The sequence below is a fragment of the Mus musculus genome, chromosome X, assembly GCF_000001635.26.
Source record: "Mus musculus strain C57BL/6J chromosome X, GRCm38.p6 C57BL/6J".
Lineage (NCBI taxonomy): Eukaryota > Metazoa > Chordata > Mammalia > Rodentia > Muridae > Mus > Mus musculus.
In genome coordinates this window covers 140519331-140543875 of record NC_000086.7, presented here as the reverse complement: position 1 = coordinate 140543875, position 24545 = coordinate 140519331, and the positions used below count along the sequence as shown (strand labels likewise).

Sequence of the window (24545 nt, the reverse complement as noted above, 5' to 3'; positions counted from 1 at the left end):
GAGAGAACAAAGAGAAAATGACTGGTATCTGTTGTCACTCCATTGTCAACTGTCAGCTTTCAATATCCTCTGTCATCCACCCACTGCTCCTATTATGTGTCCATCCTATATCTCATGCAGACCACCCATTATTCCCATAACTATACTTTTCAAGGAAGAAATAAACTGAGTGGGTTCTAAAATTTGGACCAGGCTCGGTAAGCATCCGGCTAGGTGAGGTGACAGCTGCGTTTCTCAGTGCGTGAATATGCAGATGGAAAGCCTGTTTCCAAGGAAAGAGATTGACTGAGGGGTTAGTTGGCTGGAGAAAGTGAAGAATGGTGGGAGTAGGCATTCAGAGTGACTGGAGAGCACTGCAGAGCCAGTTAGAGCATGCCGACTGGCACCCGAAGAACTTTTAAATGCAGTACCGCCCTCTGCTGAATGCTTTCTACCTCCTGTTAGAGCATTTCTTCTTTCTCTAGAAATCGGCTCCGGTTTGGGTTTTGCCAGCCTCCAAAGTCCTCTTTGGAAATGCCAATTGGCACAAGAAAGTGCTGAACTGTTTACAGTCCCTGACTAAGGTTCAGGGAGGGGATGTGGTTTAACTGGGCCACAAAGCCCAGTACAGGACTCATTTGCATGGCCCCTGACGCCATGTGACGCAGCTGGCTCCTCCTATATAAAGAAGCAGGAGCCGAAATTATCTCTGAGTCTGGGTTGGACTGGCTGCTGTGGAGTTTGTGACATACTAGGTGACACCCTTGGAGTCACTTCTCTTCAACTCCAGCTTAGAAGTGCCTGCCTGGCTCAGGGTCTGCACTGCAGCCTACTCCTTGCTTCAGGGCCTGACTGCAACGCCAAAGCCTATCCTATAGCGGCGCGCCAGCAGCCACTCAAACCAGCCACAGCTCCCCGGCAACCGAACCATGAACACCGAAATGTATCAGACCCCCATGGAGGTGGCGGTCTATCAGCTGCACAATTTCTCCATCTCCTTCTTTTCTTCTCTGCTTGGAGGGGATGTGGTTTCCGTTAAACTGGATAACAGGTAACCACTGACTCTAACTCGAGCGCTGAAGTGAGCCAGGGAGCCTGCAGGGGCTGGACTCTGAAGTGGACCTCAGAGCTAGCTAGCTAGCCTTGCGCTGGTCCCTGTTCCCCGCGGTGTAGCATCCTGGGAAGGGGCGGGGGTAGGGGACGCAGGAAGGGGGGTCACCTCCGCGCTGGGATCCGCCGGCGGAGCGTCCCTGCGGCTGCTGCGTGGTGAAAAACAGCAGCTGCAGCCGGGAAGGCAGAGGGCCGGCGAGCTAGGCAAGGCTGGGGCAAGGAGAAGGCCGAATACTTCTAAATTGAGAAGGAATTCCTAGCTAGGTCCGGAGTTCGGTAGGTTTGCCTGGGACCTTAGGGGCCTGCAATAGGGACTTCCCTTGGGCATGTGCTCCATTGTTTGCAAATCGCCCAAAAGCAGGCCGCTCAGGCCAGGGAGCCCCATAAACCGCGAGGCTCCAATCCTTTGGAACTCAGGGCAGGGCGGAGCCCTCACAAGGCTTGTGGGGGTTGGGGAAAGTGCAGCTTCCTGCAGGGGCTGGAGAGGGACCTAAAGACTAAAGTGTCTGTCTGGACTTCAGGCCAGGGAGGTAGGAGAGAGGAAGACCCTAGGCAGATGGAGGACTTCGGCCACAGCTGTCTTGTACACTTAGAGTGACTAATAGGTGGCTATGCTTTTTGTCTTTGCAGTGCCTCCGGAGCCAGTGTGGTGGCCCTAGACAACAAGATTGAGCAGGCCATGGTGAGTAGCATCACTGCGTCCTTGCTGTCCTCTGCCTTAGCTGCAGCTTATGTAACTCGGAACAGGTCTAAGGGCATAGGTGCAAGGGTTTTGCCAGGACCCATCCTCATTGGAGACCTTAGAGTACAATTAGCAGGATACTCCGTCTTCACTCCTCCATCCCAGGGCTTTACAGCAGCCTCTGGCTTCCTCCTGAATGGTGCAAGGGGAGAGCTATGACTCTTGAATTTGTCTGCCTCCTGCAGTTGGCAGAGACCAGAGCTCATTGGATGCAGTTGCACTGCAGTGCCTCTGCAGAACCTGGACTAGGGTCAGGAGTTGGGAGGAAACAGAAAGTAAAGCACCCCACCCTTTTGCTGGCCCAGTTCTGACTAGGTAAAGGTTATATTCCACCAAGCAGCTAAAATGCTGGAGAAGCTTGAGACTTCTTTCAGTGAGAGGCTCTTAGAGTGTGCTATAAAGCTTAATGTCACAATTCCCTATCCCTCAGTAGATTCAAAGAGTATATTGCAAGCTCTGTCGTCCCTCCCCAGACCAAGGTTCCTGTGTCCTGTCTGAGTGTGTAAGACAACTGTGACTCGGTGTACTGTGTTACGTGCAGAGGAGGAAATGCCAAAATAGATGAAATAACAATTTCATATTCTTGGAGAATATTTGTAAAGGTGCACTATCGGCTTACCGCAGATTTGTGCCAGCACCAGGACAAACTTAAGAGAGTTCTTACTCTAGTCAGACTTGAAAGTCATTAATAATTTTGAGGGAACCTGCCTGGAACAAAGCTGGACTCCCAACCCTGGTATGGCACAAATCCTGTAAGTCTCCCGGACAAGAGTCTTAAGCGCTTTGGAGAAGAGAGCGTAAAGGATAGAGCTTCAGGCACAATATAGTGTAGGAAGGCTACATGATGGTGGCATGAAGACCAGTTCAGTGGAGTGGTGGCAGGGTGGCAGCGCCGCGGACGGGCTGTGATGACTAACATAGCTCTGTCCCACGGCAGGACCTCGTGAAGAACCACCTGATGTACGCTGTGAGAGAGGAGGTGGAGGTCCTAAAGGAGCAGATTCGTGAGCTGCTTGAGAAGAACTCCCAGCTGGAGCGCGAGAACACCCTCCTGAAGACGCTGGCAAGCCCCGAGCAACTGGAAAAGTTCCAGTCCCGGCTGAGCCCTGAAGAGCCAGCACCTGAAGCCCCAGAAACCCCGGAAACCCCGGAAGCCCCTGGTGGTTCTGCGGTGTAAGTGGCTCTGTCCTTAGGGTGGGCAGAGCCACATCTTGTTCTACCTAGTTCTTTCCAGTTTGTTTTTGGCTCCCCAAGCGTCATCTCATGTGGAGAACTTTACACCTAACATAGCTGGTGCCAAGAGATGTCCCAAGGACATGCCCATCTGGGTCCACTCCAGTGACAGACCCCTGACAAAGAGCAGGTCTCTGGAGACTAAGTTGCATGGGGCCTAGTAACACCAAGCCAGTGAGCCTGTCGTGTCACCGGGCCCTGGGGGCTCCCAGGGCCTGGGCAACTTAGTTACAGCTGACCAAGGAGAAAGTAGTTTTGAGATGTGATGCCAGTGTGCTCCAGAAAGTGTAAGGGGTCTGTTTTTCATTTCCATGGACATCTTCCACAGCTTCACCTGACAATGACTGTTCCTATGAAGAAGCCACTTGTGTTCTAAGCAGAAGCAACCTCTCTCTTCTTCTCTGTCTTTTCCAGGCAGGGGCAGAGATGGGAGAGATTGAGCCAAATGAGCCTTCTGTTGGTTAATACTGTATAATGCATGGCTTTGTGCACAGCCCAGTGTGGGGTTACAGCTTTGGGATGACTGCTTATAAAGTTCTGTTTGGTTAGTATTGGCATCGTTTTTCTATATAGCCATAATGCGTATATATACCCATAGGGCTAGATCTATATCTTAGGGTAGTGATGTATACATATACACATACACCTACATGTTGAAGGGCCTAACCAGCTTTGGGAGTACTGACTGGTCTCTTATCTCTTAAAGCTAAGTTTTTGACTGTGCTAATTTACCAAATTGATCCAGTTTGTCCTTTAGATTAAATAAGACTCGATATGAGGGAGGGAGGGGAGACCAGCCTCACAATGCGGCCACAGATGCCTTGCTGCTGCAGTCCTCCCTGATCTGTCCACTGAAGACATGAAGTCCTCTTTTGAATGCCAAACCCACCATTCATTGGTGCTGACTACATAGAATGGGGTTGAGAGAAGATCAGTTTGGACTTCACATTTTTGTTTTAAGTTTTAGGTTGTTTTTTTTTGGTTTTGTTTGTTTGTTTGTTTGTTTGTTTTTGTTTTTTGTTTTTCTTTTTTTTAAGTTCTTGTGGGAAACTTTGGGGTTAATCAAAGGATGTAGTCCTGTGGTAGACCAGAGGAGTAACTAGTTTTGATCCCTTTGGGGTGTGGAAAATGTACCCAGGAAGCTTGTGTAAGGAGGTTCTGTGACAGTGAACACTTTCCACTTTCTGACACCTCATCCTGCTGTACGACTCCAGGATTTGGATTTGGATTTTTCAAATGTAGCTTGAAATTTCAATAAACTTTGCTCCTTTTTCTAAAAATAAACTTGGTGTGTGAGTGCATAAATGAACTGGGTGACACCTGGTGGAGGCAGGCTTTTCTAGTCCATCCAATATTTGTTGACTACCTGGTAAGGGCCAGACCTATGCTACCTTCATTCTCATATCCCCTACGTGAAGAACATGCTTGCGCTCTTGTACCTCACTGTCCCAATAAAGGAAGCTGAGAGTCAGCAGGTCTGAGTAACTTGTCCAGAGTCACACAGCTCTCACAAAACTTTGGACTCAACCTGGCAGCCTTCCTACTTTGTCCTGTTCTTTTATATGAAAGCTACAGAATGAATAACTATGAACACTCCACTTTAACTTGAGGGGAGATTTGGAAAAGATATCCCCCAAGAGTGCTCCAAACAAACAGGCAGGGTGTGCTTGTGAAGGAACAGAGAGGAACCAAGTTACCACAGGTGGGCCTCTTCCTGCTTCTGAAACGGTCACCACAGACTGCATTTTAATATTCCACTTGGAGCTCTTGAGCTTGACAAAGTGTTTTGGTGGGAAAAAGGAGACAGTGTGAGGTGGAAAAGCTACATTCTTTTAGTCTGCTTTCCCAGCTCCACCTAAAAAAAAAAAAAGATAACCTTCCAATTCCTGCTTCTCTATTGGTATTCTCACCAGCTGTGTGGGCAAAGTCTATTCCAACTTCCCTCTGCGCCTCTTAAGGGCTGCTTACTGCTGCCTTCCCTGGCTGCATTGCCCTGCACTTTCTCTAATCAGCTAGTAAACATTTAGTGTCTCTTCTGACAGACTCAACTGGACACTAGGCCAATTCTGAGCCTCACGTGTTCCCAAAGATCTCATCCCATGTAGTTATTTCATTTAATCTTGGCTGTCTGTAGAACACACAGCTATCATTTGGACACATGCTGTTGAACAGAACTTTTCTTTTTTTTTAACACAATTCCAGAACTTTCTCTTAAACCATGATCCTCAATATGACTAAGATGACTTGGCCCAATTACTGCCCAAATTAGTTCAAAATAATGTGTCTCTCTCTCCATCAGATTCACACAGATTGACCTTTTCCAGTTGTCAAAACATTTTAACATTAAATATCTCTGCTTGCTGGCCACCTGAGCTCCAGTTTCCTTACCTTATTTCAACCACGCTAGTAAGGATGTTAAATTCATTGTGTACACCTATCAGTTTGCTCATGGTATACGGAATGCATAGATTTTGGCATATATAACAAACTGAGGTCAGCCCCCAAGCAACTATCCCTCATCTGACCTGGCTTCATTCCCAAGCCCTTTACCTTTAAAGCAAGCTGAGGGGTTTTTGGACTATTCAGGACACCTATAGACTTCAAACCCCTGTGTGAGGCTGAAAAATAGCAAAGAAAGGAGGTTTGATTCATAGTGCTGTATGATTGGGGGTGGGGGTGCAAGTGGGATTAGAGTGTGGTGGGACATGTCTGTTATAATTTCAGCACCTGAGAGGTAGAGGCAGGAAGAGAAGTTCAAGGACAACTTGGACTACATGAGACCTTGTCTCAAAAAAGAGAGGACATGAGAGAAAGAGGCCTGAGGGGGGAGGTGCAGAAAGTAGCCCATCAAACCCTCGGGTCAACAAGCACTTTCTGTACTAGAAAGGGGAAAAATCTTGTCCCGCAGTCACTTAGTGGTGAAGAGAACAACTTTGTTCCCTAGGCAACCCCGCCTAAACAGAGACAAACACTGCAACCTCGGAGGCCACAGCAGCTACTAGACCAGATAAGAGGAACTTTAGAGGCTTGTTGTTCACACACGGGAACAACTCTTTGTAATTGCTGCTCCACAGAAAACCAGCTATGGTGGAGAAAGGCAGAAAAACATATTGGACTTTTATGGCTTTTCGAGATCTGGGTTCAGCTGATAGAATTAGACCCAGATACAAGGATACAAGGATACAAGGATAAAAAAAAAAAAAAAGGATAAAGGAAAACGAGCGGGGCATGGTGGCATACACCTTTAATCCCAGCACTCAGGAGACAGAGGCAGGTGGATTTCTGAGTTCGAGGCCAGCCTGGTCTACAAAGGACAGCGAGCGCTACACAGAGAAACCCTGTCTCAAAAAACTCAAAAATAAATAAATAGATAAATAAATACATAAAATAAGAGCTGCAGCAGTAATCCTTCTGGGTGTGCCACCTTGCCAGGTGACCTATGATCTACTGTCTCATTGATCATCCTCCTGGCAGTCCTACTGGCATGACCAAAACGAACACAAAAACACTTACTCTGTAGCCCTACTGAAGGCAAAGCTCTGTGTTTCCTAGCCTTACAAAAAGGCAGTTCCAGATTAGTTCCATTAAACAGACATGAAAACTGAGAGCCCGAGAGCTCTGTGCAGCTCCCGTGGTTCTCAAGAGGCAGTGAATTCCCCGCAAATGTCAAAAATACTCTCAGAACCCCCCCTCAGGTCCATGGTAGTTGAACTTTTAATCTTTACTGAGAGGAAGAGGGAAAAGGAGAGGATGAGAGAGAAAGAACAAAAGTAGTGAGTTGAATGTTGCTTTTAAAAGAAGTTTGTATTTACCCTGAAAGCCAGAGACATCCATGTGAATACTAAAGCAGTAATGCATATGCTAACTAGCTAGCTACACACACACACACACACACACACACACACACACACACACACACATGAACTAGATAATTTACAGAAAAGGGCTTAGGTCTAAGGAACAAAGCCCCCAGGCTAAGGACAAGCACAGCGGACGCTGCTCCTGGGAGAGAGGCCTGGAGAACCAGTGGAGACTGAATGGAGGAGGAGACTTTGCCCCTGGGGTATGGAAAGTAAGACTAGAGAAAGCACACAGGGCCCACTGGCTCCTCTGGTATTTTGATGGTCATCCTACTTATTCAGGAAACCCTTGCCTTCAAATCCTACCTCTTCTCCTCCTAGCAGGATAGGAATTGATGGGCCAGTAACAGCTCAGTCCCTGGGGAGGGGTGCAGAGAAACCCACTCAGGCCCAGACACTGAACTTTTATGTCACATACCACTATAATTAATCATAAATAAATATATATACATAAGTATATGTGATATATTTAAATAATATATATGATATATTTAAATAAATATATGATATATTTTTAAATATATTGTATTTAAAAAGGATATATATATATACATACATATGTGTGTGTGTGTGTGTGTGTGTGTGTGTGTGTGTGTATACTTTTAAAATCTCCACAAACCTATGAGGTATATCCAACTAAGATCCCTGTTTAAGGACAGTGTAGCTCAGTCAGTGTTAGAGAGCATACCCAGTACAAATAAGGAAGAGCGTGGGTTTAATGTCTAGCTGCAAACCCACCAATAATCAGTGTTCTCATTCTACTTACCAATGAGAAAATGAGAACACTAAGTAAATTACAGAGAAGTTAAGCCCCTTGGCCAAAGTCATACAGCTAGTTCAAGGCCAAAGCCTGGATGTGGAAATGAGACAGATACCTGAAGAAATAGGATTAAACAACCTCAAAAGTTTTCTTAATTTCCCCCTTGTAGTGTAATGCTTCCCATTCCAATGGATGATGGTTATAACTTGGAGAGGTAGAAAGGAAAGATCACCAGTCCAAACTAGTAGAAGCTACCATTAAAAAAAAGATCAGTGAGTTGGGTGGTGTGGACCTCATGGTGACCACTGCTGCTTGACAAAGTCCCAGCATGTTGACATAACAGATCACATTTCCTTGCCGACTTCCCATCTTCCCTTAGGGATCTGAAGCCTGCTGGAACTGGACTCCAACAGTTGGGAAAGGATGGGAGTGAACAGAGAAGAAGGAAAGGGGAGGGTGGGAAGCTGGCTCTGTCCCCAAGCCAAATGTCTTTAGATAGCATCTATCTAAGAGGTCTCAGGAAAGCTTCCCAGTAGGGAAACTGTGTGAGCCAAGAATTATTCTGGCAGCTGGGGAGGCTGGAACTGGGAAAGGCTAATGAGAGGTCTGCTGCTGTTAGAATCCAGGTGTGAGGTGATAAGGGCCAGCCTAGGGAAGGTTGAGAACAGAAGTGGAAAAAGAATGTCTCAAGTGTGATCTGTACTCCACCCCCATCAGGACTCCCTGGAGGTTCCAAAATGCGGATTGCAGCTCCACTCAGGGTGGCTACAGAACCTTTCTTTATCTTTCGCGAGTCCATGTTGCTGGTGATTCTACACTATGGAAAACTTGGAGGATCTACCAAGTGAAAAGTTAGCACGGCCTAGGAGCAAAATGAGCCAGGTAGGGAGTGGATAACAAAGCAGTCTAACTCAAAGATGCCACGGAATCTGATTACTGGTTTTATATGATTTTACATATATGAAATTATTTGCCAGTTCAACCAGGTTTTACTCTTATAACTCAAGATGACAGAGCAATCAAGATGTCTCTGCCTCCTCTTTCTGAATGCTAAGATCACAGATATGCCACACCATACCCAGCTTTAACCAATTAAAATGTATTCATTCTATGCATATGGGTATTTTGCCTGTATGTATGTCTGTGTGCCACATGTATGACTTGGATGCAAGAAGAAGGTGTGGATTCTGTGGAACTGGGGTCCACAGACAGCTGTGTGCTTCAGTATGAATGCTAGAAATTGAACCTGGGTTCTCTGGATCAACAGCCAATATTCTTGCTGCTGTGCCATCTCCACCACTGTAACCGCTTTTCCTTTTTAGATGAGGATGTTCCTGCTACCCCTAGACTCAAGTCATTCTCCTGCCTCAAGATTTTGAAGCAACTAAGTCTACAGGTCTGAGCCACCAGGCCTTGCTTAAGTTTAACCAATTTAAAAGGTACTGGCCACTGGTGCTAAGAATATTCACACTGGTATTCAACCATCACCAACACATCTCCAGGACGTGGTCAGTATCCTAAGTTGGCAGGCACTGTGTCCCCAGGAAACACTCCCCCCTCCACTGTATTTACACCCCACCATGAAAATGATGCCTCCTAGATTGAAAGGGCTTTGCAGAAAGAAGGTGAATTCCAATTTGCATTTCCAGCTGAGCTAAGCATATTTGCATATGGAAAGATCCTGTAACAAACTGTGTGGACAGAATTGTGAAGCCCAGGGCTGAAGCACATGACAGCCCATGTCTGCATGTCATCGAGCTGAAATGCTGCAGTCATGTGAATGGACATAAGCCACCACCTCTGGGAGAAATGGCTGCAGCAGAGAAGGATGAACGGAAGGCAGAAAAACCAGGAAGGACCCAGGCTGACTGTGACTCAAGAGCTGGGGAAAACACTAATGTTTTCTGACCACCTCTCGTTTTTACCCTTTGGTCCATTCTTTCTGAGGTTTCTTCTTCAGAGGCCTCCTTATCATAGATCCTGTCATCCTGTAAAATTGAACACATTCCTAAAGGTCACCTTGAGGAGGACTGAAACCACTAAGGTAAGGAAGAGGCAGCCAGGGGCTCTGAGTGGCAGTCCTTCCTTGTCTTTTCACAGCTAACTACATGTATGACTGTGGCTTTGCACTGGCTTCTCTAGACCCCAGGCTTCAAAACAAACTGATTCCACTGGATCCTTTCAAAACCCACTGCTCAGCAAGCCCAAAGACAGCTGTCTGGCTGTAAAATTTGTGTGGATTACCAACTTGCTCTAGGGACCTCAGTTTCTCTTCCAGCCTTCACTTCCTATTCATTATATTGAGTTATCAAGTTAAGATGTCTTTAGAATTCTAAACAACCCTTCATATATATCTTGAAGCTAGCGTTACAGGTGTGATTCACCATACCTGGTTTATGCGTTTATGTGGTGCTGTGGAGCAAAGTCAAGGTTTCATGCATCCTAGGGCCATTTCCTTTAGCCCCCATCACTGCATTTTCTTTTGTTTGTTTGTTTGTTTGCTTGCTTGTTTGTTTTTGGTTTTTCCGAGACAAGGTTTCTCTGTGCAGCCCTGGCTGTCCTGGAACTCACTCTGTAGACCAGGCTGGCCTTGAACTCAGAAATTCGCCTGCCTCTGCCTCCCAAGTGCTGGGATTAAAGGCGTGTGCCACCATGCCTGGCTCATCACTGCATTTTCTAACAGCACATATGACAACTCTCTGAGCAAATGTTACTGCCTAGAGATGGTGTTCACATTGACTTTGTACTTGAATTGACTAGGTTCTAGACGACATGGAACCGTGAAGAGTATTTTGGGGAGAGTTTAGGATAGATCTATTTTAATGACCTACACAATACAAAGCATTGTGGTGAAGACCTGTAATCCTAAGACTTCAGAGACTGAGAGAGGACATTCTATGCAAAGCAAGCGTGGACTAAACAATAGGCCCTAAACTAGCCTGTGTTATACAACCAGACTCGGGCTCAAAACCTAACAAAATAAGAAATAACTCTATTACCCGGCTCAGCTTCTGCCTTCTGAGTGTTAGGATTAAAGGTATACACCACCACCCCCAGCTATTCTCAGGATCTTAAGTACCGTTCCCTTGTCAATGGCCCCAAAAATCTCTCTGTCCAGTTTTCCATAATTCTCTGGAACTTTTGGAAACAGGTTTGCAAAGCGTTCCTTCTCACTTTCTTTCATGTGTTTCATAAGGACAATGATATCCAAAAATGGAAGTCTTGACTCCACAGTTGTAGATTCCCAACTATACAACTATTCAAGTTCCAATCCTACCTCCACCACACACACACATGTGTGTGTATGTGTGTGTGTGTGTGTGTGTGTGTGTGTGTGTGTGTGTGTGTGTATATATATATATATATATATATATATATATATATATATATATGCATGCATGTAGAGAGAGGAGAGGAGGAGAGGAGAGGAGAGGAGAGGAGGAGAGGAGAGGAGAGGAGAGGAGAGGTACCTTCTTTCTAGCACCATAGCCTAAGCAACCCTCACACCACCTCAGACGCTGGGGCTCCCTGCTTCCACGCTGGACCCTGCCCATCCCATGGAGCAGCTACTTCGACCTTCTTAATGCCAAATCAGATCGTGGTGTTCCCTTACCTTAAGCTTATCAATGGCTTATCATCATACTTTGACTAAAGTCCAAATTCCTTCCCAGGGCACACAAGCGCTACATGATCTAGCTTCCACTGACCTCTCTAGACGTCCCATGTGCCACTTTGCTTCTCTGGCCAACCTCCAGCCCCACTGAGCCCCCTCCTTCCCAGCTACTCCTCACCCACTTTGGTATGTGCTTCTCTGTGCAGAATTATCCAGCAGTCTGGCAGCCTACTTAGTCTTGTCTTTTGGTTCTCTCTCTCAGATTTTTGCTCACTACCCTCTCCAAAGAAATGTCCCCCATTGTCATCTCTTTAGTGGCACTTATCACGATTGCATGATTTATTATTTTGCTTGTGCCTCATGACTTTGAAAGCTTTCCTTAATCAGGGCACCTCTTCTATGGAGCTTATCACAGTATGTGGCACCCGCCAATCAATAAAGAAATCTTTGGGTGTTTTAGATACTTTATCCAGTAATGGGAAGTTGGGCAAGAAGCTTTTTTGATGGAGGTGGGGTGGCAGATATGTCTCAAAGGCTTCCAAAAAGCACAAGTAAACTGGTCTGTTGATCATGTCACTTATGAATTTCTTGTTCTGTCAACAACTTTTAACTGAGCTCATTCTATGATTCTGTCAAGCAGCAGGCTCAGCACCGAGAATATGCTGTTGTAAGCCTAAGAGATATGGAGGAGACTTCGTAAGGGGTTACTGCAAAGGGAGACTGCAGGTCTCCGTGCTGTTATCCTAAATATTTTGTCGTTTCCTCCCATCTCCGTGTTTTAACCTAGAAAACTTCTGCTATCTGGAGGTCAAGCCACATCTCGCTGGAAGACAGGGTCATAGTTACTGGGATTGGCTCTGCCTGTTATAACAAAGACAGCAGCCACAATTGCGTTTAAGTGATAGTTTACTTATCAATCTCATATAATAGAAGTCTGAAGGTAGGCAGCCTAGAGGGGTGGGTACCACAGCTCTATAGTCACCAGTGAGTTTACAGTAGCTGATTGTTTTATTGTCTAAGATGGTTGTTCATGCTCTGGCAAATCTACCCACAGCAAAGGCAGTAAGAAAGAGCAGGGAAAACCACACCTCATTTCTGAGAACTCTTTCTAGAATACTGCACAACACTTTTGCTTACCTCTCACTGGCCAGAATGTCATGTGCTCAGTCTCCTTTATAAGAGAGGCTTGCTTTTATTACCACTGAACGAACTCATGTTTGCACCAGAGAACACAGACACTGGACAGGTGGGAAGCATTTCTGCCTTCAGATATTTAGATACACCAAAACATAATGAAGGAAGGGAGAAAGAAGAGGACAAGAACATAGAAAAGAACTTCCTTCATGGGAAGGTCTGGAACCACTAACCGCCACAGTGCCTTCCTTAGTGGGCCACAGTTGCCTGCGAGGCATTAGTGTATGCCTGGGCGACAGAGTAAGCAGGGTAAACGCATGGGATGACTGGTGTCTCTCCTGCGATGGACTAAGTTTCCTGGAATGATTCATATAACATGGCCCCAGAAGGTGATCGAAGGAACTCCAAAAATAGGGAGCTCAATCTATCCTATTAAATGTCTTTCTGCCGGCAGAAGATAGGCATCTTTAAATGTTTTCAGCTCTCAGCCCAAAGCTGGGGCTCATTGTTCAAATAGGCTCATTGTTCTTTTCATAGGAAAAGAAAAAGCCTTATCATGTAAGGCCTGGAGAGGCCAGGAGGGTCGTCCTACCTTATCTCTTCCTAGCCCTCATAGCTTTCCGTCCTACAACCTCCTGCCCAGGATGCATGGGTTGTACAGAGATGTTCAGTTCTAAGCAATGTTTTCTCTGGGAATGTAGCTCATGTGTGTGATGTGTGTTGATTTTCGAGGTGGGAAATTGCTATGGAGCCCAGACTATCTCTTAACTCCACACTCTCTGTCTTCGTTAGGGTTTTACTGCTCTGAGCAGACACCATGACCAAGGCAAGTTGTATGAAAGGACAACATTTAACTGGGGCTGGTTCAGAGGTTCAGTCCATTAGCATCAAGGAACATGGCAGCATCCAGGCAGGCATGGTAGAGGCAGAGCTGAGAGTTCTACATCTCCATCTGAAGGCTGCTAGCAGAATACTCACTTCCAGGCAGCTAGGATGAGGGTCTTAAAGGCCACACCCACAGTGACATACCTACTCCAACAGGGCCATACCTTCTAATAGTGTTAATCCCTAGGCCTAGCATATACAAATCATCACACTCTCTTTCCCCACTTTCTCAAGTGTTGGGGTTATAGACAAAGGCCACCAAACCAGGCGCATGTTCTGAAGTAATATAGCTTTCATATTTTAAAGATTATGTATGAATTAATTGTGCAACAACAGCCAGTCCCCCAAACCTAGGAGAAGAGATTCATTTCAGCAGTCACTGTCATACAGAGGATGACATACAAAAGGAGATGTCATGGAAGGCCTGATGGCTCCCTATGATTTCCTTATGCCACTCCCTCCAGAAACCTCCACATGATCTTAGAAACTTCAAGTCTGCAAGAGAGGCAGAGACGTCTGCTCCTTCCACGTTGAGAGAAAAGCAAGAGGCCAAGTGTGATGGTGCACAACTGGTATTCCAATCCTTGATAAAACTGAGGCAGGAGAATCACTATGAGTTCCATGGCAGCCAGAGAGTGTGTGTGTGTGTGTGGGGGGGTGTTACATAGTGAGTTTGAGGCCTGCTTGGTCTATGTAGTGAGATCTTGTCCCCAGAAAAGAAGGGGAGGTGGGCCAGAAGGGGGAGATAGGTAAAAAGACCAGGGTCAGGCATAGTGTTGAGGGCTCATGTCAGTACTCTAGAAGAGAAAGGGGGTGGGTGATGGATGGGATGCAGGTCCACCTGGACTGTACAGCCTCAGCAACAGCATGGTGTGTGTGTGTGTGTGTGTTTTGCAGGTCAGGGGCTCTTTAGCACTTGGTCTCAAGGGCTCCCAAATGACCTCTTCAGTACCTCCAGTTTCCCAACAGGGCTTAAAGCTTTTAAACATGTCTAGCCTTCCCCGTACAGCCTAGGATATGGGACACCAGGGCAATGTGACAAAGGTCTGGGGAAACTAGGGTTTCAAGAAGGTATTTACCCTGCCTCTGGGCAGGGCCCTTTCTGGTGCCAGACCTAGCTATGGAAGTTTGTCACCTGACCCTGTCTTTCCAGTGAGCAAGAATTACTCAGGCAGAACCCAACTCCTGCCCCTCCCTTGAATGCTGAACATTCTGTTTTTTGCCCTTAGAAAGGAACTGGTAAATAACCACATTCTCTTCTCCCAGTTGCATTCCCTCCCCCCACTCATCCTCCGCCTTCTTTATAAAATCAAGGAACTGGGTCACGTTACATAAGTCCGTGTGGTTTTGACGGGCTGAACATCAAGCTTCAAACTGTTGTCCCACACACATGTTGGAGCAGAGCCCCTGTTCTCCTGGATAACACAAAGGGGAAGCTGCTGAGTTCCAGAGTTTGGTGAATTGTTTTTCCATACACTTGAGGCCAGTTTAACCCATGTGACCCCATTTGTGCTATTCTCCTACAAGGGTATTAAGCCCTTAGGAGTAGTCACAACTCGCCTAGACAGGCACCCCATTGTGGAACGGGCAGGGGAAACTTACCAGAATCTGCCATCAAAGCATCAAGGCCAAAGCCCTCCTTCTGTAGAGTCAGCCATTCCACTAGGCATTTGTTCAGTGAACAAATCCTTAGCGAAAACCTCTTACATTCATGGCACATGGACAAGTTAGACTCCTGAACTCGTGTGGCTTCATCCTAGTAAAGGGGAAATGGGAGAAAGAAAGAAAGAAAGAAAGAAAGAAAGAAAGAAAGAAAGAAAGGAAGGAAGAAAGAAAGAAAGAAAGAAAGAAAGAAAGAAAGAAAGAAGTAAGAAAAGTATCAAATGTTAAGGAAACCAAGGGGTTAGGAGGGAGGAAGAGGACCATTCTAGATCTCACAGCCCAGGTCTTGCACTGTCCAATGTGGTTTTTGTCCTTTGTGTGTTGTTGTGGTGGTGGTGGTGGTGGTGGTGATGGTTGCTGTTGTGTTTGGTCACTGAACATATACTGTGTATTGAAATTTTAGTACCAGGCCCTGAAGACAGCAAGAGAGTAACACAGTTAAGTAACTAGGGTATGGGGGTGCAGGAAGTTTGGAGTTCCAGGATACCCAGGGCTACATGGTGAGAGCCTTTTTTTAAAACATAAATATTTCTGTTCTAGAAAAACTGTTTAATCAGGGAGGCAAACTGAACACACATGCACACACACATACACACATGCAAGCATGCAAGCACACACACATGCACAGAGGAGTTCTGGTCTGGTGGGAGGAGGTTTGATGGCTCAATGTGTAAGCGCACTCGTACGCAAGCCAGAAAACCTGAAGTTGGGTCCCTAGAACTCATATATTAAAAAAAAAAAAAAAAAAAAAGGACATGGCCATGTGTCCTCCTATAAGCCCAGCCATGGCCGGTACAGAGCCAAGAATCTCACTGCCACTTGCTGGCCACTCAGTCTAGTGGGAAAACAACAATATCATCATCATCAACAGCAACAACAAAACAACAAGATCCAGGTTCAGTGAGAGACTCTGTCTCCAGATGATAAGTCAGAGGATGAAAGAGCAAGACACCTGAGTTTCTCTTTTGTTTTCCGTGGGTACACGCATGTGTATGTGCACACACACCCATATGGACACACAAAGTCTCCATACAGTCTTAGCAAATGAAAGGCCATGAAGACTAAAACTCTAAGGATGTGCCTCTTCCTCCTTCTTCTGCATTTGAGAAAGGGGTTTCTGCACAGCCCAGGCTGGACTAGAACTCTTGTTTATAGCTGAACTCCAGATCTTCCTGTGAGTAGTGCTATTACAGACATGTGTCCCTGTCCTAGTTAGCCAACAATACTTGTAAAATCCACAGGGCCAACTACCACCAAACTTATAATGACACCTCTCAAAACAAAAAACCCCGTTTGCAGAGGCCAGCGCCAGGTCAGAAAGACCTGGACTGTAATTGAAAAATTGCTGGAGGCTGTGGGCAAGCTTGAGCGTTCCAAATTCTCCGTGCAACCCTCCCTGGGTAGCACCAGGCGTTTGTTTTGCCTCCAGGAGCTTCACCAGCCCACAGCCAGTATCAGAAACACCCCACCCCGGCTTCTGGAAGGGGGTGGGGGAGAGAAAAGAAAACATGCTGAAAGATGCCAGAGCATTCTGTTCTTCTTTTAAAGGCCCCAGGAAAAACAATTTTACTAGAACTTAACTTGTTGACATGACAGCAGAGCCTAATCAACCTTGGGGAATGCCATACTCAACTCCAGTTCTCTGGAGCCTGCCACATGGATGTGGGGTGTGTGTGTGTGTGTGTGTGTGTGTGTGTGTGTGTGTGTGTATGTGTCTGTGTGTGTCTGTGTGTGTCTGTGCCTGCCTGCCTGTCTGTGTATCTTTGTGTCTGTGTGTGTGTGTCTGTGTGTGTGTGTGTAGGAGGTGGGTGGGTGGGTGGGTGGGTGTAAGGAAGGAATAAGGATGGGAGAAATAGCCAGCTCGAGCCTCCTCTAGCCATTCTGCCGTGCTAAAGGGACACAGGGATGGAGAGACACTAGGGAAAGTCACAGTCAGTCTCTTGGAGAAGTTGGGGTGCCCAGTCTACACATTGTTAGGGAACTGCAAATTCAAGAAAAAGAATAATCTAACAAGAATTACTGTTTCGCATTTGCCTAGATGACCTGAAAACTTAGATCTGTACCAGAGACTGCGGACAGGTGTGTTTGTAACAGCTTTATCCATCAGGGCCCAAACCTGGAAGCAACCAGGACATCCTTGAGCAGATGAATTGGATAAATAAATCGTGGTAAATTCTGTTAGTGGATTCTCTCCCCCCAACCAGGTTGTAAAAGGAGCTGTTGAAACCACAAAAAGACAGCACAGCAGTTCTCAACCTGTGGGCTGTGACCCCTTTGGAGGTTGAACAACCCTTTCACAAGGGCAGCCTATCAGATATTCACAGTACGATTCACAACAGCAGTAAAATTACAGTTCTGAAGTAGCAATGAAAAAATGTTATGGTGGCGGGTGGTGGGTGGGGTCACCACAACATGGGGAGCTATGTTAAAGAGTTGCAGCATAAGGAAGGCTGGGAGTCAATAACATAAAGCAACTTTAAGTGCATTGTGTGCAAGAAGCCAAAGTACAAAGGCTACGTACAGGCTCTATGGACCTCATTAGGGGGCATCATGGCTACCTCAGAACTTCGGGGAGGGTGAGAATATCTAGGAGTGCTAGGAATTGATAGAAAGCGGAGAGAATGGGTATCATACACAAGATGAGGGGGGCAACAAAACTATTCACTGTAATATTGCCAGGGAACACACATAGCTCAACATTGGCTGAAACCCATAGGATACACACACCAAGTTTGAGCCCCACGGCAAGCTGTGAAGCTGTGGCCTTTGGGTTGATGAGATTGCATCAGTGCAGACTCATCAATTTTAATGCATTTTTTTCCACTCTGGTAGGGAATGTCAACAGTCAGTCATGGAGAGTGGTATGTGCATGGAGGACAGGGGATGGGCGACAATTTTCTGGAGTCTCTGATAAACGTTGCTGTGACCCTACAACTGCTGTAAACTGTAAGTGATAGAAAACTATTTCTGGACTATTGGAGGTTGGAGTTTTCAGGCACCCAGAGACCATCTGCCTAGTCTACTTAGTTGGTAGCTAGACTGGCTGAAGCTCAGTGGGTGGAAGGGACTTGCCCAAAACAAATAGAGCAAGTTCAATGCCAGGGTCAAAGCCACGTACATTGCCTCACAGTTCTATGCGGGTCAGACGCAAACCCCACAAGCAGACAATAACAACAGACCACAAATTCAAGCTGTTGGGAGTATCAGGCCTAATTTCTGCCCTAAATTCTTCTAAACCTTTAGGGTTAGAAGTGGCCTTGGAGGAAAGAACCAGAACCAGGAAAGGATTCGGAGGAGGGGGCTGGAGAGATGGCTCAGCGGTTAGGAGCACCGACTGCTCTTCTGAAGGTCCTAAGTTCAAATCCCAGCAACCACATGGTGGCTCACAACCATCTGTAACAAGATCTGACTCCCTCTTCTGGGGTGTCTGAAGACAGCTAGAGTGTACTTACATATAATAAAGAAATAAATCTTAAAAAAAAAAAGATTCAGGGGAGGTTTGTTGCTGCTGCTGCTGCTACTACTACTGCCTGGCTATCGTCATTTGTTTGAGAGAGAGAGAGTCTTGGCATATAGCCAAGGCTAGCCTAACTCTTCAACTTTTCCTCCTTTTGCCTCCCAAATACTGGGGTTACATATATAAGTCAATCCACCTAAAAATATTTTAAATTAACATGTAATACCTCAAGGCTGGAGAGATGGCTCAGTAGTGAAGAGAAGAGCACTGGCTATTCTTCCAGAGGCCCTGAGTTCAATTCCCAACACCCACATGGTGGCTCAGAACCATTCATAACGGGATCTGATGGCCTCTTCTGGCATGAAGACATGAGTGCCAATAGAGCACTCGTATACATAAATAAAGAAATCTTTTTTTAAAGAAAAAGAAAAATATAATAATTCTACATATGTGTGGAGGACAGTGTAGCATCACAATAAATGTTAGTATGTGCAAAAAAAATCATTAGATCATGTACTTATCACTTCATCGTGATAGGAATATTTAAAAGCTTCTTTAGGGCCAAACCTGTTGGCACATGAAAGGATCCAAAGTTCAGAAGCTGCCTGTCTACAGAGTACATTTAAAGGCAGTCGAGGCAATTTATTGAAAGCCTTTCTCAACTTTTTTTAAACACTCAAATCTTCTCTTCTACTCCTTCTGAAATCTACAATGACCCAGAACACCTTTCCTTATGTTCAAGTTCCAAGCCACCGTCGTCCTCTCTGGTTTGACCTCAGTGGTCCCACAAGCCTCCTAATGAACCTGTCTACTGTTCCCTCCTCCTGTGCAATCCACACCAGACCCTTCTCGCCAGAGGAAGTGCTGTGACAGAAACTGGCCTGGATCACTCCTCTGCTCAAAATACTCCTATGGCTGCCTTCTCATCTCCAATGAAATTCATACCCTGGACCATTGCCTCACAAAATGTCCAGGCCTCTGTCCCCCTCCTGTGACTCTTCTCACAAAATACCCCCTCCCACGCAATGCCCGGGTCACCTTACATGCCAAGCTGTTCCACTTCTGGGCCTTTGCTCATAACCGTTCCACCTGCCAGTAATAATCTCTCCATTAAGGTCAGCCAACCTGGTGATAACATACTCATCTTTCAAGACAGCAATAGAAAACATTCCCGAAACTCCATGACTAAATAAGCCATTCCCTCTAGTGTGCCTTCTACATCACCAGAAATGCCTCTGTAATACCTACTATGTATTGATTTTCCCTCTTTGTGTAGGTAACCAATTCCATTAGTTTCTGGTTTATTCTTCTGTTTCCTTCTGTATCTATACATATATCTTTTAAAAACTTCTTGTCCTTAAGCAAAAAGGAATGTAACATAGACATATTTTTATATTTGTCTTTGTTTGTGATGTTAGGGATAGAATCCAAGGTCTCACACATATGCTGGACAAGGACCCTACCACTGAGCTACACCCCACTCCCACACTTGTGATTTTATTAACAATATACCTGCCAGGTAGTGGTGGTACACGTTCTTTAATCCCAGCACTCAGGAGGCAGAGGCAGGCAGATCTCTGTGAGTTCAAGGCTGTTCTGATCTACAAAGTTCCAGGACAGCCAGGACAACACAGAGAAACCCTGTCTCAATATATATATTTCTTTTTTCACATGTATAATCCAAGCACTTGAGAGGCTGAGGCAGGAAGATTATAAGTTTCAGGCAACTTGGGCTATCTAGCAAGAACCTATCTCAAAATTTTTAAATATTTAAGGAACAAGCCTAGAATCAGTCTATTGGTTCATAGGGAGTATCTGCATTATTTTCACAGCTGCATAATACTCCAATGTGGGCACACTGTTGTTGTTGCAGTAATAACTGTTTTATCTGTAGACATTCATGCAGTTCCTAAATTTTGTATAGTAGGGGGAATGGAACCCAGGACCTTTTGCAATCATTAGCAGCAATGCAATGAGTACCTTTGTACATATGCATTTTTAGACTATTGGAGGCAGGTTCCTAGAAATGGAATTGCTGAGTCAAAAGATGCATGCATAGATGATTTTGTGAGATATTTGTCAAATTCCCCTCCAAATGATCAGACTGATTTCCTTATCCCCCAGCGCCTTAGGAGAATCACCTCAGATTTGGAGAAGAGGTTTTCTCAGAACATCTCTGTGTCTGAGGCCGCCTTGTCTTTACAGCTGGTCTCCGAGCCTGTGTGTACACAGCCCAGCTTGCCCCCTTGAGCACACACAGCAAGCATTTCTCAGGAGCCAGGGACAAAACCAAGTTCCTACATTTCTAGAAATACTTTTTCATGTTGTGTCTTTTACAGTCCTTGTTGGGGAAAAAGAAAGAAAAGGCAGATTGTAGTGAGCTGAAGTGAGCAAGGCTCACACTCAAGCAGAAAGCAACGAATTCCAAGTCCATTGCTTTGAGAAATATGGAGAGAAGGAGGGGAGAGGGAGAGTAGAAGGGGAGGAGGGAAATTTACTGCTATTCCACATTCAACAAGTGCCAATTTGGTTTGTTCAAAGGGCCCTCATAAGATTGGGCATCCATCTTATAAATAATATGCCATTCTATTGAGGAATATAATAAAGTCGTTTACTGTGCTTCAAGGATTACACAGCGCTTTCACACACATATTATCTCATTTGATCCCTACAGTGAAAACATCTACATAGGGACACTTGCGCTGCTGGCCAATCTTTGATGTATATTAAATGGTTTGCGAGTTTGAACCGTGATATGCCTACCCAGACTTCAAAGGGTTAACTAACGCTGCGAACTGGAAACAACCTGGACTTATTAAAGGCACACTGTTGGAGGAGGCTTGGGAGCAGGAAGTGGTGAGGAAGCCAAGTGAGCCCCAGGCTCAAATTTCCCTGACCAGGAGCCTCGGCTGGATGATGGTGGAAAACCCCCAACTGCACTGGATCCTCCCCATTAATTTAGACATTTCATAAACAGATTGCATCGTTCTGCAGAAATGAGGATAGTTAATCATTTCCTCGGATTGAGAGTTCCAAGAGGCCCTTGTGGCTTTGTGTGGACCTTCAAAAGAACTTTATGTAGACAGAGTCTGTGAAATGTTTTATACTTGTCTATTAAATATTCACTGGGCTCCCCTGCCCTCGTTAATATCTTTCGAGAGGAGGACCAAGAACCCATCCAAGATCTGACAGGCACCGAAGAACCTAAGGACACATCACAGGGCTCCTTTCAGCCAACTTCCCAGCTGTCCCTGCTTCTCTCAGTTTGCCCACATGTGCCCTGCCCCCGCCCCAGCAGCCTGGCAGCAGATCACCCGGCCACCACCAGGAGAGCTTTGAAAGAAGCCTTCTCATGACAATTCGCCTCATGGCATTGATGTGTCCACCTGCTTCCAGTAATATGAAACTCCAGCACTCCAAAGTGTGAAACAGACAGACAAGGGGGTCATTTTCTCTGTTAGACAGGACTAACTTGTCACAGTATAAGACTAATGTGGATGGTATAAAATTTCTAAAGACACTACTCAGGGAACAAATTATAACTGTAGGATGTGCAGAATTAGAACTGAGTCCAGGCCCTAGTTCTATATTTGGTAAGTTACGCGTTCATGGGTAAATGACTCAACAGTTCACTCATCTTTACTGTATTGATACGGGTTCTCATCTCTGCCATTCCAGTACTTGGGAGGTAGAGGGATTGTAAGGAGTGCACTGTAGGCCTTCCCTGAACCACATACTTACAGACCAGTCTGCTCTATGAAGTGAGACTCTGTCTCAACAAAATAAGTTCTTGGGGGTGCATCAGCAATACTATGTTACAATAGCTGTTGTGGAGAATATGTGAACTCCTAAAATAAATTTTTTTAATTTGTTTTTTTTTTTTTTGAGACACGGTTTCTCTGTGTAGCTGTGGCTGTCTTGGACTTGCTCTGTAGGCCAGGCTGACCTTGAACTCACAGAGATCTACTTGCCTCTGCCTCCTGAGTGCTGGAATTGAAGGTGTGTACTTCCCTACCTCCTCCTCCAAAAAGGGTTTTAAAGTCCAGCGGTGATGGTGCTCTTCCCAGTACTTCGGAAACAGAGGAAGGTGGATGTCTGTGAGTTCGAGGCCAGCCTGGTCTACATAATGAGTGCCATTCAGGACAGCCAGAGCTACACAGAGAACCCCTGTCTCAAAACAAACAAACAACAAACAGAAAAAAAATTTTTTAAAAGTAAGATGTGGAATAGAGAAGTCTAGGTGTCCAAGGCCCTGAGTTTGATTCTCCACCAGGACAATCCTCGCCCCCAGACAAAAAACAAAAACAAAAACAAACAAACAAAAAACCCTAAAGTTTTTAGCCTGATCTTGGTTGCATAGACTATTAGCATGCCACACCTAAAAGTGACTTCAGAAAGCATCGACTTCACAATTTTTAAATGGAGAACGGTAAGAAAGATTCCTCGCCATCTGCAGTGCACCTCGTTTCTCCTCCCCAGCAAGCAGCTGTTCTGGAAAGGCAGATGGGCAAGGCAGTGCGGCCAGGCCCGGAGAGGTGGAGTCTAGGTTGGGGAGAGGCCAGTTTGGCTGGCATCCTGTAAGTTGGTAGTAATGCCCACTTGAGGGCAAAGCGTCCAAGCCTCGTGAGAGAAATATTCTTAAGATCTAAACCTTGGTGGAAACCCCTTTGGTGACTTTTCCCCCTAATTTCTCTGCAGCCCGGTCTTCCCCTGAATAACACTCCCCCCCCCCCCTTGCATCAGGAGAGGCGCAGTGTTCATCTTCCTTGGGCTGCTAGCGGTGTTTACTCAGTGAGTGGTAATCAGTCACATTTCTACTATTTTTTTTTTAAGACCAGGGGTGGCTGGAGAAGCGAAGAAACTTGTGGTGGGAAGTTATGAGGCGATCCTCCCACCCCCACCCCTATCCTACAAAGACAAGCAAGGGAGGGGCCGGCCAGAAGCCGCAAGGAGGCTGAGCCTCCCATGGCCGGCGGGCTCTCAAAGTGGTGTGTCAAACAGTAGCCAATCCGTTCACAGCTCAGGCTTCCGTGCCCCGCCCCACCTGACCTCACGTGGCCCTGCATGAGGTTTCTGTTTGCTTGCTTTGGGACCCAGGGAGCACTGGGAGTTCTGCCCAGCTCAGCACTTCGTTAGACTCCCCAGGCAGGAAGGAACTGGCCCGCCCTTAAGAACGCAGCTCCTGTCTGAGCAACCGCCAGACTAAACAGGGTTGGGATGTAACTCAGGGCTGGTGCTGGCTGGCTTTACTGCACCCCTACCCTGTGGAAGGACAAAGCACTTTGAAGAACATTGGTATATGTTCTTCAAAGTCTCTTTTCCTTCCCTATCTGGGCATCTCTGCTTCCAGAACTCCACATTTCCCAACGTGCCCTAGTGAATTCATCCTACCACAATCCACTTCGCTTTTTTTCCCCTTAGTTCTCTGCTAGCTTTTCTCTTAATGGGAGACTAGACCAGAAGTGAGATGATCTTGGGCAAGCCACTCCCTATTTCTGGGCCTCATTTTCCTCATCTGCAAAGTGTGTGGGCCGAACCCACAGTCCAGTTTCACTAGCCACCAACGTAGTGTAGGTCACCATCCTAACCTCTTCACATATCTGTCTGCTTCCATTCTTGATTCCTGTCAATCCAGGATCAACCAACACAGCAGCCAAGCTACACTGAACCACTGAACTCCCAATTTAAAACTCTCCCATTCCGCAATTTGAAAAAAACAAAAACAAAAACAAAAACAAAAAACAAAAAACAAATCCCCAGCCTGGTCTACAAAGTCTTATGGAGTCAGGCCTCTAGCTGGCTGCCTACTGTTACCTCCTGCCTCCTACTCCGGTGCGGTCAGGAAAGTAAGGGATGCCTATGTGGCCTTGAAAGCACCTTGGGTCACAGTCGTTCTCAACCCAAATGTAAAAGATGCTTTGGTCTCTTCGTATCTTCTAGAATGATCCAGTGCACACTCAGCCACCACAGTCTCCCTGAAGGTTTTCCACAAAGGCTCTGGTGCTTCTTCAGCTCTGCCTGAATGGTCAGGCCTGTGGTCTCATCTCTAAGTCACTTCCTTAGATCCTTGAGGAAAGCCTTCTTGTAGCTCCGCTCTGGCGCCCCAAGCA

At 46.0% G+C, this 24545-nt stretch overlaps 1 protein-coding gene and 1 long non-coding RNA gene across 10 annotated transcripts in view; both read left to right on the top strand.

The window, feature by feature from the left end:
- The window catches only part of Tsc22d3 (TSC22 domain family, member 3), a 60995-nt gene extending 56647 nt beyond the window's left edge, over positions 1-4348 (top strand). For 5 of the 8 annotated variants that reach the window (NM_001077364.1, XM_006528504.4, XM_006528499.4 and 2 more), the window contains exons 3-4: positions 1720-1771; positions 2769-4348. In NM_001077364.1, the coding sequence (NP_001070832.1) occupies positions 1720-1771; positions 2769-3008 (292 nt within the window). In that variant the 3' untranslated portion in view covers positions 3009-4348. Of the gene's footprint in view, positions 1-464; positions 1031-1207; positions 1366-1432; positions 1620-1719; positions 1772-2768 lie in introns of those variants that run through there. The other 3 variants (NM_010286.5, NR_122039.1, XM_006528503.3) reach the window with 3 other exon arrangements.
- A 5095-nt stretch (positions 4349-9443) lies between these two features.
- Positions 9444-22311, top strand: Gm39538. 2 transcript variants are annotated; one of them, XR_003953088.1, is made up of 3 exons: positions 9444-9728; positions 17811-17924; positions 21110-22311. It is a non-coding gene; the product is annotated as a predicted gene, 39538 (long non-coding RNA). The 2 variants fall into 2 exon arrangements; XR_878253.1 differs by lacking the exon at positions 21110-22311 and adding an exon at positions 18222-18335.
- Positions 22312-24545: the final 2234 nt, after the last annotated feature.